This window comes from Myodes glareolus, chromosome 9 (assembly GCF_982192425.1).
Source record: "Myodes glareolus chromosome 9, mMyoGla1.1, whole genome shotgun sequence".
Taxonomy (NCBI): domain Eukaryota; kingdom Metazoa; phylum Chordata; class Mammalia; order Rodentia; family Cricetidae; genus Myodes; species Myodes glareolus.
The window spans coordinates 93,784,818-93,796,368 of record NC_142034.1 but is presented as its reverse complement, the minus strand read 5'-3'; the positions used below and the strand labels follow the sequence as shown (position 1 = coordinate 93,796,368).

The 11,551-nt window shown below is 54.5% G+C and overlaps 3 protein-coding genes across 5 annotated transcripts; 2 read left to right on the top strand and 1 right to left on the bottom strand.

The window, feature by feature from the left end:
* The first annotated feature begins 2,459 nt into the window (after positions 1-2,459).
* On the top strand, positions 2,460-7,448 carry Wdr24 (WD repeat domain 24). Its single transcript, XM_048436111.3, has 9 exons — positions 2,460-3,506; positions 4,422-4,599; positions 4,715-5,387; positions 5,797-5,915; positions 5,998-6,119; positions 6,192-6,296; positions 6,423-6,763; positions 6,875-7,059; positions 7,137-7,448. The coding sequence occupies exons 1-9, from the start codon at positions 3,026-3,028 to the stop codon at positions 7,303-7,305; spliced, it is 2,373 nt and encodes a 790-aa protein (XP_048292068.1). The 5' UTR covers positions 2,460-3,025; the 3' UTR covers positions 7,306-7,448.
* Positions 7,449-7,559: 111 nt separating this feature from the next.
* On the top strand, positions 7,560-10,412 carry Jmjd8 (jumonji domain containing 8). 2 transcript variants are annotated; one of them, XM_048436116.3, is made up of 9 exons: positions 7,573-7,859; positions 7,940-8,035; positions 8,154-8,202; positions 8,277-8,373; positions 8,462-8,530; positions 8,623-8,742; positions 8,816-8,883; positions 8,970-9,104; positions 9,178-10,412. In XM_048436116.3, exons 1-9 carry the CDS (start codon positions 7,702-7,704, stop codon positions 9,256-9,258), a joined length of 873 nt encoding a protein of 290 aa, XP_048292073.3. In that variant the 5' UTR covers positions 7,573-7,701; the 3' UTR covers positions 9,259-10,412. The 2 variants fall into 2 exon arrangements, with proteins under 2 accessions (XP_085550926.2, XP_048292073.3); XM_085694800.2 differs by having other exon boundaries at positions 7,560-7,859; positions 8,970-10,412.
* On the bottom strand, positions 9,302-11,548 carry Stub1 (STIP1 homology and U-box containing protein 1). Of its 2 annotated transcripts, XM_048436115.3 has the most exons (7): positions 11,295-11,544; positions 10,708-10,906; positions 10,460-10,625; positions 10,192-10,279; positions 9,950-10,006; positions 9,754-9,870; positions 9,302-9,678 (listed from the first exon to the last, which is right to left on the bottom strand). In XM_048436115.3, the coding sequence occupies exons 1-7, from the start codon at positions 11,451-11,453 to the stop codon at positions 9,553-9,555; spliced, it is 912 nt and encodes a 303-aa protein (XP_048292072.1). In that variant the 5' UTR covers positions 11,454-11,544; the 3' UTR covers positions 9,302-9,552. The 2 variants fall into 2 exon arrangements, with proteins under 2 accessions (XP_048292072.1, XP_048292071.2); XM_048436114.3 differs by having other exon boundaries at positions 9,302-9,870; positions 11,295-11,548.
* Positions 11,549-11,551: the final 3 nt, after the last annotated feature.

Below are 11,551 nucleotides of genomic sequence, written 5' to 3'. Positions count from 1 at the left end.
CTGGGTTGTTTTTTGGTCACTAGACCAAGTTGTAAGGGTTAAATCTGCTCTGGATGGCCCAGGTCTGAGTTCTCCTGCCTCTCTCAACTCATCAAAGTGACTCATCAAAATTATTTCTTCCATAAACATATAGAGGTTGAAGGCCCAAGGCTGGACTGGGACCTTAGCAACTGACCAACAGAGGTTTTCTCATGCCCTGAATGCACAAAAGGGAGCAATGAGACTGATGACAATGTGTGTATTTCTTCAAAATGATCTAAGGTCTAGCCTACCCTCCTTCAAGAAGAGCACAGGGTCTGTTGCACAGGGTCACTAAATGAGGAACTGCAATGGTCTAAAGGATTTCAGTGGCACTGGGGAGGTAGCTCAGTGGTTAAGAGCTCTTACTGTTCTTACAGAAGACTTAGGTTCAGTTCCCAGCACCTACATATGTAGTGATATTTAGTTTGTATTTTAATAAATAAAGCTCACCTGAAGTTCAGAGAGTAAAACAGCTGCACTGATCAGCCTTGCAGACCAGACAGGGGTGACATACACCTTTAATCCCAGTAGCCACACTAGTTTGCCATAGAAGCAGGGCAGAAGTGGTGTACGCCTTTAATCCCAGCACTAGAGAAGAATATAAAATGAGAGGAGACAGCTCTCACTCTGAGATTCCTGGAGGCAGGATTTTCATTTCAGACTGTGGTAAAGGTAAGAGCCAGTGGCTAGCTGTTTTGCTTTTCTGACCTTCAATTCAAATACCAATTTCTGTTTCTGGGTTTTTATTAATCATGCTACACACATCAGATGGCTTTAAGCTGCCTGTAACTCTGGCTCTGGAGGATCTGATGCCTGCTGGCTTCCTATGAATCTAGAATGCACAATGGTGCATATAAAAACTCACACAGGGCCAGGCAGTGCTGGTGCATGCCTTTAATCCCAGCACTTGGGAGGCAGAGGCGGGCAGATCTCTGTGAGTTCGAGGCCAGCTTGGTCTACAAGAGCTAGTTCCAGTACAGGCTCCAAAGCTACAGAGAAACCCTGTCTAGAAAAAAAAAACTCACACAGCCAGTACTCATGAGGCAGAGGCAGGAAGACTTCTGTGAGTTCAAGGCCAGCCTGGTCTACAAAGTGAGTTTTAGGACAGCCAGGGCTGTTACACAAAGAAACCCTGTCTTGAAACACCTCATTCACAAGCACTCACACACACACAAACACACACTCTAAAGGAAAAAATTAAATAAATAAAAGATCACCATGTGCCAGAAGACTGCAATTACTATGCCCACCCCAAGAGAAAGGGGCAACTGAGACTAAACCTAGCCACTGACAGAACTGGCTCTCAGGCCCTGAAAGTACCAAAACTGGCGTAACCGCATAAAATAAATATAAAATCCACCCTAGATAGAGTCGGGCGGTGGTGGTGCACGCCTTTAATCCCAGCACTCAGGAGGTAAAGACAGGCGGAGCTCTGTGGATTTGAGGTCTGTAGATTGAGTTCCAGGCTGTTACACGAAAAAAACAAACAAAACAAAAATCCGCAATAGACAAAGCAGGGCCACATTAGACTGGGGTAGGAGGGACGGTTTAAGACGGTAAGCATTTGAGGTAAGTGCTGAGGGCTGAAAAGGGAACATTCTGCAGGGGTAGAAGACACAGGTAAAAGGCATACACAGCTTGTGAAACTGGACGAGGAAGGAAAGAGCTCAGTGGGAAGGAAGCTGGAATGGAACCCTGCTGAGGAAAGGGGAGCCAAGAAACTCACAGCTGCACAGCTGCAGATGCACCAGGACGGCCAGGGCCAGGTGACTGGGATTTATTCGCAGTGCAGTAAAACCTTGAGAGGAAAAGATACCAGGCTGCTTGCACGGGTGTCAGAGCAGAATATGGTGAACCCAGGACCCGTCAAGAAGCAGCACCTGAGTTCAGTCGGCAAAGTGTGTCAGGGGGAGTAGGATACAGCACTGGGGGAGAGTGGAGGAACTCGTGATCTACTTAGAAATTGACTCACTTAAATTCTGGTATTAAGATGTTAAGATTAAAATAAACATGGACCGGTAAAATAGCCCAGTTGACAGAGAACTTGTCTTGTATGCATTAGGATCTGCCCGGGCTCGATCTCTGACATCACAAAAACAAAAACTAATCAAAATATGGCCGGGCGGCCGGGCGGTGGGGCGCACGCCTTTAATCCCAGCACTCGGGAGCCAGAGGCAGACAAATCTCTGTGAGTTCGAGGCCAGCCTGGTTCCAGGACAGGGTCCAAAGCTTCAGAGAAACTCTGTCTCGGGGGAAAAAAAAACTAACCAAATAAACGCAGACATATCGCTAAAGCAGAACCCGGGAGCCTGATGAACCCAATTTTGGTCCATTCGCTTGGCCAAAGCGCCTCGCGCAAACTTGGAACCTTTATGGTATGTTATAAGAGTTGTGTCCACTTCCGGCAAGGCGAGAATAAGAACGGACCACTTCCGGTAATGGGCGGGAAATAGGTGAGTCTCTTCCTGTACGGTAGCTGAGGAACACTGTGCTTTCGGTAAATGTCTGGCGTGCGACCGAGGCAGAAGCTTTCCCAGCACCTGGTTCTGGTCCCGCGGTTTCCGCTGCCAGGTGCAACCAGATACCTATACTTAGTGCTGTGGCCTCTCCTCTGTCTCCCCAGGTCTTTAAAGTCAATCCTCCGGACCCCTCCAGCTCCTCTACCCTTTCCTCTCGTTTGTTCGTTCCTCTTGGGAGCCCCGCAATCGTCGGAGGCACGGGGCTAACTGTGAAGGCAAAAGCCACTTATTTCTAGTAGCATCCAGGCCCTCACTGATGGAGGATTAACCACATAGACTCTGGGGAAGGCAGATACTGTGCTAATGAGCCTCAGGCTAGCTATGGAGCCTTGGGGAGAACTCCATTTGAACCTTCCTGTGATGGTGATTGGCTGATGGACCATCGCAGGCCGAAGGTTCTAGAGGACAAACAGAACTGTTAGGACACCATGGCTGACCGGGCCAGCACATTTCACTGACCTCTAGCCCCTGATCCCTGTGCGGCCATGGAAAAGATGTCCCGAGTTACCACAGCCCTGAGCGGCAGCGCCCTGACGGGTCGTACCATGCACTGCCACCTGGATGCACCAGCTAATGCCATCAGTGTGTGCCGTGATGCAGCTCAGGTAGTAGTGGCAGGCCGGAGCATCTTCAAGATTTATGCCATCGAGGAGGAGCAGTTTGTAGAGAAGCTGAATCTGCGTGTGGGCCGGAAGCCCTCGCTCAACCTGAGCTGTGCTGATGTGGTCTGGCACCAGATGGACGAGAATCTGCTGGCCACCGCAGCCACCAATGGTGTGGTGGTTACGTGGAACCTGGGTCGGCCATCCCGAAACAAGCAGGACCAGCTGTTCACAGAGCACAAGCGCACAGTGAACAAAGTCTGTTTCCACCCCACTGAGGCCCACGTGCTGCTCAGTGGCTCTCAGGATGGCTTCATGAAGTGCTTTGACCTCCGTCGGAAGGACTCTGTCAGCACCTTCTCTGGTGAGGCCCACAGAGACAGGCTGGGGGAGATGTGTGTTTCCGTGGGAGCTCAGTCTTACAAGCAGGTTGAAATGCGCTTCCTCAGAGAGCCTTCGTTGCCCTCTTGGAGGCTGAACAGCACTGGGAGGAAGAGTGGGTGGAGAGGGAGTAGGTTGGCCCCAGTGGAGGATGAATCCAAGCCCTGGTGGTGGGGGCGAGGCAGGAGGTCAGATTGGGTGCAGATTGGGTGTAGCTGATGAGGAAGGTGGAGCCTGCAGACACAGCCTAACGGGGAGCTGTGTCTCCCTTCCCCTCTCCTCGCTTTGCTGCAGCGAATCTACTGGTGTCATCAGGCCTCTCAGCCCAGGGACGTGGAGTGAGGTGGGAAGAACACAGGGCTCCTTTCATGGCAGCCCTGAGCTTCCTCCCCCCGGCTCTTATGAAACCAAATGAAGCAGAAGCAGAGCCTTGTGTCTCTGGAGAATTTGTGGGATAAGACGGATCTTGAGCTGTCTGATGGGGAAGACTGGATACTGCCCGTGCAGGCTCCTGATAGTCCTTCAGGGCTGTGATAGTCCTTCAAGGCTAACTGGGCAGCTAGTTAATGAGGCAACCTCCTCTTCCATTCATGTGGTTTGTCACAAGCCTTGGCCCCATGATAGTTTAGATAGCCAACTGGCTTGGGCTCTTATACCCTCATTTCTCACAGAATCCAGGAGATTGAGGCCCGGGGATTTGTGCAGAAACTGCTTGGCATGCTCTCTGGCCTACGCTTCGGAGACCCGCTCCTGGCAGATTCTGGTGCTTTCCTCAGTCCTCTGTGCTCCCTAGTTTGGTCACAGACTGGTGAACGACACCATTCCAGCACCTTCAAGGGCTCCCCCATCCCCTGAGAGCCAGCCTCTCCCTGATGCCTATCCCGATGTGTGCCCACAGGCCAGTCTGAGAGTGTGCGAGACGTGCAGTTCAGTATCCGTGACTACTTTACCTTCGCCTCCACCTTTGAGAATGGCAACGTCCAGCTCTGGGACATCCGCCGACCAGACCGGTGCGAAAGGATGTTCACAGCCCACAACGGGCCTGTCTTCTGCTGTGACTGGCACCCAGAGGACAGGTGTGTGGGGGCTGGGGGGACATTAAGGTTGGAGGCTACAAGACAGTGGGGTGTGGCAGGGTCTCCCTTCCTGCAGGAGCGGTCACTGAGAGCTTGAATGGGACCTTCTCCACAGGGGCTGGCTGGCCACAGGTGGACGAGACAAGATGGTGAAGGTCTGGGACATGACCACACATCGTGCCAAGGAGATGCACTGTGTGCAGACCATCGCCTCAGTGGCCCGAGTTAAATGGCGGCCTGAGTGCCGCCACCACCTGGCCACGTGCTCCATGATGGTGGACCACAACATTTACGTATGGGATGTACGCCGGCCCTTCGTGCCTGCTGCTATGTTTGAAGAGCACCGTGATGTCACAACAGGCATTGCCTGGCGCCACCCACATGACCCCTCTTTCCTACTCTCTGGCTCCAAGGACAGCACATTGTGCCAGCACCTGTTTCGTGATGCCAGCCAGCCTGTTGAGCGTGCCAACCCTGAGGGCCTCTGTTATGGCCTCTTTGGGGACCTGGCCTTTGCTGCTAAGGAGAGCCTGGTAGCTGCTGAATCTGGGCGCAAACCCTATGCTGGTGACCGGCGCCACCCCATCTTCTTCAAGCGCAAGTTAGATCCTGCTGAACCTTTTTCTGGTCTGGCTTCCAGTGCGCTCAGTGTCTTTGAGACAGAGTCCGGTGGTGGCAGCATGAGCTGGTTCGTGGATACAGCTGAGCGCTATGCTCTGGCTGGTCGGCCACTGGCTGAGCTCTGTGATCACAACGCAAAAGTGGCTCGGGAGCTTGGCCGCAACCAGGTATGTGGGCTGGGGGCCCAGGGGCTACGATTTGGGCCCCTGCTGCTGGGATAGGGCACCATACCCACAACCACCTTGAGCTTTGTACATTGCTCTGGTCGGTCACCATGCCAGCCTTTGCCAAAGTATTTGACAGTGTTAAAGATCATGAGAGCCAGAGTAGCCCAGACCCTGGGGTCAGCCTCAGGGCTGGAGGCCTAGGGAGTCAAGTGCCCACAGCACCCTCTTCTGCCTCACTTTTGGTGCTGGAGCTGCCTCTGGTGACAGTTTTGTCACCATAGGTGGAGATAGTCCTTTTTCCATGTGCCACAATTTCCCTACGGATTGGTATATGATTCTGCCCAGAAGACGGGGGCTAGCCTGGGTGCTGGGTGCCCAGAACCCATGAATGGTTGGTGCCTACCCCTAGGTGGCACAGACATGGACCATGCTACGGATTATCTACTGTAGCCCTGGCCTGGTGTCCTCTACCAATCTCAACCACAGCGTCGGCAAAGGCAGCTCCTGTGGCCTACCACTCATGAACAGGTAGATCCTTGGCCACTTCCTGCCCTTCCTTCCCCTGCGAATTGCTGGGGCCTGGCCACCCACAAGCCTTCCCTACCTCTAGCTTCAATCTGAAGGATATGGGCCCAGGGCTGGCCAGTGAGACTCGGCTAGATCGCAGCAAAGGGGACACACGGAGCGACACAGCTCTGCTTGATTCTTCAGCTACACTCATCACCAATGAGGGTAGGCAGGGATGTTGATGGGAAGAGGGCTGGGGAGCCACTCCCTGAATGACCTCCTTTCCCTGCTGAGCAGATAATGAGGAGACTGAGGGGAGTGACGTGCCTGCTGACTACCTGCTGGGCGATGTAGAGGGAGAGGAGGACGAGCTGTACCCACTGGACCCGGAGCATGTGCACTGTGAGTGGGGGCTGGGTGCAGTAGAGTTGCTGTAGAGGGCTCGGACCTGGAGCATGGCTCTGACAGGAGCTGAGGGGAGTGGGAAGCCTAGGCTCAGGTCCATCTTTCCTCACCCCTGCCCCTCAGCGGAAGAGCCTGAATATGTGCTGCCGCAGGAGGCCTTCCCACTGCGCCATGAGATAGTAGACACACCATCCGGGCCTGAACATCTGCAGGACAAAGCTGACTCTCCACATGTCAGCGGCAACGAGGCAGACACAGCCTCCTTGGCACCAGTAGACTCTTCCTCCTCCCTCCTTTCCGTCTCACATGCCCTGTATGACAGCCGCCTGCCGCCTGACTTCTTCAGTGTGTTGGTGCGGGACATGTTGCACTTCTATGCCGAGCAGGGCGATGTGCAGATGGCTGTGTCTGTTCTCATTGTGCTGGGTGAGAGAGTACGCAAGGACATCGACGAGCAGACCCAGGTGTGTGATGGGTCTAGCCACTTGTCCCCTCATCTGAGCCTGCTTCTTTTCTGCTGTACCCCTGCCCCAGTTTGCCTGGAAACACTAACCTGAACCGTCTCCTTCCCCCAGGAGCACTGGTACACATCCTACATTGACCTGCTGCAGCGCTTCTGCCTCTGGAATGTTTCCAATGAGGTGGTGAAGCTGAGCACCAGCCGGGCAGTTAGCTGCCTCAACCAAGCCTCCACCACTCTGCACGTCAACTGTAGTCACTGCAAGCGGCCCATGAGCAGCCGTGGCTGGGTCTGCGACAGGTGCAATGACAGGCAGAATTTGGGGGTGGGAGGGAGGAGACCCAGAACCCCCAACTGAATGGCCCTCCCATTCCCAGGTGCCACCGCTGTGCCAGCATGTGTGCCGTCTGCCATCATGTGGTTAAAGGTCTGTTCGTGTGGTGTCAGGGCTGTAGTCACGGCGGGCATCTTCAGCACATCATGAAATGGCTGGAAGGCAGCTCCCAGTGCCCTGCAGGCTGCGGCCATCTCTGCGAATACTCCTGACCTGGCCTTCCCTGAGACTGAGACAGCTTCCTCAGCTCAACCCTGAAGTCCACCTGTCTAGACCCACAGCTTCTTACCCATCCCATCTACGGGAATGGAAGGTGGCTGCAACCTGTTAACACAATAAAAACAGGAGCTACTTAGCCACTTGTCACTTTGATTGCGCCACAGGCGGGAACTTCCTTACAGAAGAGAACTTCCGGTAGGGGTGCTGTAGCCATGGTTACCCGCAATAGCCAATGGCTGCTAAACACTCCACCTTGAGGAAATGATTGAGGGTGGGAGAGTGGATGGTTTGTGTGTGTGTATGTGTGTGCGTGTGTATGAAAGAGAAGGCTCCCAGGGCCAGGCTGATTGCTGCTTTCCGATAGCTACAGCAGTCGGGGCGGTAGGCCAATGGTTCGTGATTACGCAAGTGTCGACGGAATTCCCAGTGTGCTGCGCGCCTGCGCCCGTATGTTCATGGCGGCGACTAGCCGGCTAGGGCCGCTTTTGCTCTTTGTACTATGGACGATGGTGACTGTGGTTCTGCCTGGCTCTGGCGAAGGGGGATGGTGAGCGGCTGGGAATGAGCGGCGGGAGGGAGCCTGAGCTCAGAGCCCTGGCACGTTGCGTTAACCTGTTGTCCCCGCAGGCAGCAGAGCGGGCTGGGGACTGCAGCAGCAGTGCCGGAGGAGCGTTGCACTGTGGAGCGCCAAGCACACCTCACATACGCCGAATTCATGCAGCAGTATGTGTCCCTGACCCTAGTTTCTAGGCATACCCCAAGCATGGCCTTTTGGCTGCGGAGGTCATACCTTCACTGCCTGATGGAGTGAAGTATGAACGCGAGGTTCTTTCTCTCCCAGCTATGCCTTCGTCAAGCCGGTCATATTACTGGGACTCACAGACAACTCGGTGAGTATTTGTACCCATATGGGCAGCTAGTCCAGATTGACCAGTTGCTCAGTTATTTTATCCTCCAACCCCAGCGGTTCAGGGCCCTGTGCTCTCGGGAAAACCTGCTGGCCTCGTTTGGGGACAACGTTGTTCGCCTGAGTACAGCCAACACCTACTCCTACCGGAAAGGTGAGCTTATCACACTCTTCAAGGCCTGCCTGTTTGCCAGCAGCCCAAAGGCAGGACTGACCTGTCTCGACTGGCCCCTTTCTTGTAGTGGACCTGCCCTTTCAGGAATATGTGGAGCAGCTGCTGCATCCCCAGGATCCCACATCCCTAGGCAATGGTGAGCCAAACCTAGGCAGCATTGGGAACGGGACACTTAGGACTCCACTGCTGTGGGTCAGTATTCCTGCCTCTCATCTTCTCTGCTGGCAGACACCCTGTACTTTTTTGGAGACAACAACTTTACTGAGTGGGCACCACTATTCCAGCACTATTCTCCGCCTCCATTTCGTCTACTGGGAACCACCCCTGCTTACAGCTTTGGAATAGCAGGTGGGTGCTTCTTCAAAACAGATTTGGGGAAGCCCATACATATTTTATCAGCTATTCACAAATGACCTCACAGGAGCTGGATCTGGGGTACCCTTCCACTGGCATGGACCTGGTTTCTCAGAGGTGATTTATGGTCGGAAGGTCAGTACAAGGGAACAAGGTTAGGAGCTGAAGTTTGGGGTCTGTAGTCCGTAACACACAAAAGTGATCTTATACTCCTCCTCCAGCGCTGGTTCCTCTACCCTCCTGAGAAGACACCAGAGTTCCACCCCAACAAGACCACATTGGCCTGGCTTCAGGAAATATACCCATCCTTAGCCCCATCAGCTCGGCCCCTGGAATGTACCATTCAGGCTGGTGAAGTCAGTGGCTGGTCGGTGGGGGATTGGGCCAACCCAAAAAGCCCCAACCAATCTTTGTGCTCTCTTCTCCCAGGTGTTGTACTTCCCTGACCGCTGGTGGCATGCCACACTCAATCTGGACACCAGTGTCTTTATTTCTACCTTCCTTGGCTAGCCAAACAGGCAACTGGCAAGCCCACTGCACCAGCACATGCCAATGTAGTGCTCACAGACTTTATTACAGGACAGTGGCAGCAGCAGCAACCTCAGCCCACCCTCACCCACTTTCCAGCCCAGAAGGGGGACAGGGGAGGCTCATGGCCCAGCAAGGGGTATGCCGAGAAGGGGAGCAGTTCAGAACCCATCAGCAGGACTGATGGGGGCAGGCCCAGGGACACAAGCTATATACAGGAACTGGAGCTTCTGTCTCCAGACCCTCCTGGGCTAGGATGCCAGGCAGGACATGGCTTTAGTAGTCCTCTACCCAGCCATTTTCAGAGATGAATGCATCAATGACTTCCTTCATGGCCAAGTTGGGGATGAGTTGTTCCTGGGTCAGAGGGCTCCGGGTCACAGGGTCAAAGTGGCCCACACGCTGCAACAACAGAGTCAAGGTGGTCAACCGTCTGAGTATACGTTTGATCCTAGTCCCAAGGCCAAGGCCCCTTACCTGCAGGTGCTCCTCAATGTCCTTGCGGTCGTAAGTTATACCACTGGGTGTGATGCAGGGCTCCCGCATCAGCTCAAAGCTGATCTTGCCACACAAGTAGTCAGGGATATCTCGCTTCTACAGCACAATGGGGAAAATGTCTGGAACTGGAAGGGTCATCACACCAGTACCTACCCATGGGTTCAAGAACACTCACCTTTCTCTTCTCGTCCACCTGAGAGAAGAGCTCATCCATGTCTGCCATGTATTTATCCTGTAGAGTTGAGTGCCATGTGTGGGCAACTCCTATCTCCTCCATACAGACACACACACCTTATGTCCACCAGGGCACTCATGTCATGCATGGGCCAACAGATCCACCATAGGCTGGGGCACTTTTCATGCCACACACAAAAACACACACACAACGACCCACATGTGGACTAGGGGCACCCTCACGTGCTTGGCCTCAATGCAGGCCTGCTGGGCCCGGACGTGGCCATCATCCTCATCACCCTCATGGTTCCGCTGACACTCTTCCAGTTCCCTGAGGGGTAACCAGAAGGTAGTCGGGGATGGTCCTGACCAGAAAAGGTCAGAGCCCTCCCCGTTTCAGGCCCCTTTCCTCCTGGGCTTCCCATGTGCCAGTGTTGTCTTTCAATAAACACTTGTGCTGGTGACTCAGTGTCAACCTGATGAAGTAGCTCGGCTCGGGGAGAAGACCCACCTCTCCCGCTCAGCAGCAATGAGCCTGGTGAGATAGGAGTGCAGCTCACTCTCCTGGTGAATGCGCCGTTCCTCGATACTGTTCCAGCGCTTCTTCTTAGCAATGCGAAGGGCACTGGGGATATCATCCCCAAAGTTGAGTCGCTGCTCCTTGGCCAAACTATAGGCTGGGGGAACGGACACTTTAAGTTACACTCATCAACAATCCCGGCCCCAAGGTACCCACAACCTGGCATGGTATCAGCCCACCTCGCTGCAGATTGGCAATGGCCTCATCGTAACTCTCCATCTCTAGCTGGCACTGCCCCAGGAAGAAGTGCGCTTTCACAGACTGCCCGTCCAGCTCCAGGGCTCTCCGGCAGTCAGCGAGTGCCTGTTCAGGCTGCTGCATCTTCAGATAGCACAGGGCCCGGTTGGTGTAGTACACTGCCACAAGTGGGTTCCGGGTCTAGGGACCAAAGCCAGGCATCATAAAGAGTGTGGGCTCAGGGTGCTGACTGCCACCAATGGTACAGGTAATGCTCCAGCTTTGGATCCCATGACTGGGATCGAGAAACTGAAGGTTTCCAGAGCTCTGGATTCCGGCTGTGGTCTCTTAACTCCAACTGAACTGCTTTTGTGAAAATTACCCAGAACCTCTCTCCCAGCTTTGGGGCAAGGGTTCTTGGTGTCATCCTAAGCCTGCCTTAATCGACCATCCCTGGGCTCGGGAACAGTAATCCGGAAGCCAGGGGAACAAGCTAGCCACCGAGTCCTGGCTGCCAGAAAATCGTCTCGGAATCACAGAACTGGGAGGCACATCGGGCCCCGCCCCCGCCCCCGCCCCCCGCACTCACGATGGCGCGGCCGTAGCAGGCCGCCGCCTCCTGGTACTTGCGGCCCACGAAGAGCCGGTTCCCCTGCTCCTTGAGCTCCTGCGCACTCGGACTCTTATCAGGGCTGCCACCGCCAGTGCCCAGTCGCGCGCCGCCCTCCTTTTCCTCCTTGCCCTTCATGGCGCCGCGCGGCACGGCTTGGGCTCCGCGCCCAGCCACCTAGCTCTCACAGCCCGCGCAGCGATCAGCTCCGCCCGGTCGGCGATCCGCCACCGGAA

What these genes read in the sequence shown, in the direction of transcription:
- Jmjd8 (XM_085694800.2), top strand. Translation starts at nt 7,702, where the DNA reads ATGGTTCGTGATTACGCAAGTGTCGACGGAATTCCCAGTGTGCTGCGC. An exon ending in GGCTCTGGCGAAGGGGGATG is followed by an intron (nt 7,860 to 7,939) that starts GTGAGCGGCTGG and finishes TTGTCCCCGCAG; the next exon opens with GCAGCAGAGCGGGCTGGGGA. An exon ending in TACGCCGAATTCATGCAGCA is followed by an intron (nt 8,036 to 8,153) that starts GTATGTGTCCCT and finishes TTTCTCTCCCAG; the next exon opens with CTATGCCTTCGTCAAGCCGG.
- Wdr24 (XM_048436111.3), top strand. Translation starts at nt 3,026, where the DNA reads ATGGAAAAGATGTCCCGAGTTACCACAGCCCTGAGCGGCAGCGCCCTG. An exon ending in GGCCTACCACTCATGAACAG is followed by an intron (nt 5,916 to 5,997) that starts GTAGATCCTTGG and finishes CCCTACCTCTAG; the next exon opens with CTTCAATCTGAAGGATATGG. An exon ending in TACACTCATCACCAATGAGG is followed by an intron (nt 6,120 to 6,191) that starts GTAGGCAGGGAT and finishes CCTGCTGAGCAG; the next exon opens with ATAATGAGGAGACTGAGGGG.
- Stub1 (XM_048436114.3), bottom strand. Translation starts at nt 11,453, where the DNA reads ATGAAGGGCAAGGAGGAAAAGGAGGGCGGCGCGCGACTGGGCACTGGC. An exon ending in CATTGCCAATCTGCAGCGAG is followed by an intron (nt 10,626 to 10,707) that starts GTGGGCTGATAC and finishes CCGTTCCCCCAG; the next exon opens with CCTATAGTTTGGCCAAGGAG. An exon ending in AGGTGGACGAGAAGAGAAAG is followed by an intron (nt 9,871 to 9,949) that starts GTGAGTGTTCTT and finishes ATTGTGCTGTAG; the next exon opens with AAGCGAGATATCCCTGACTA.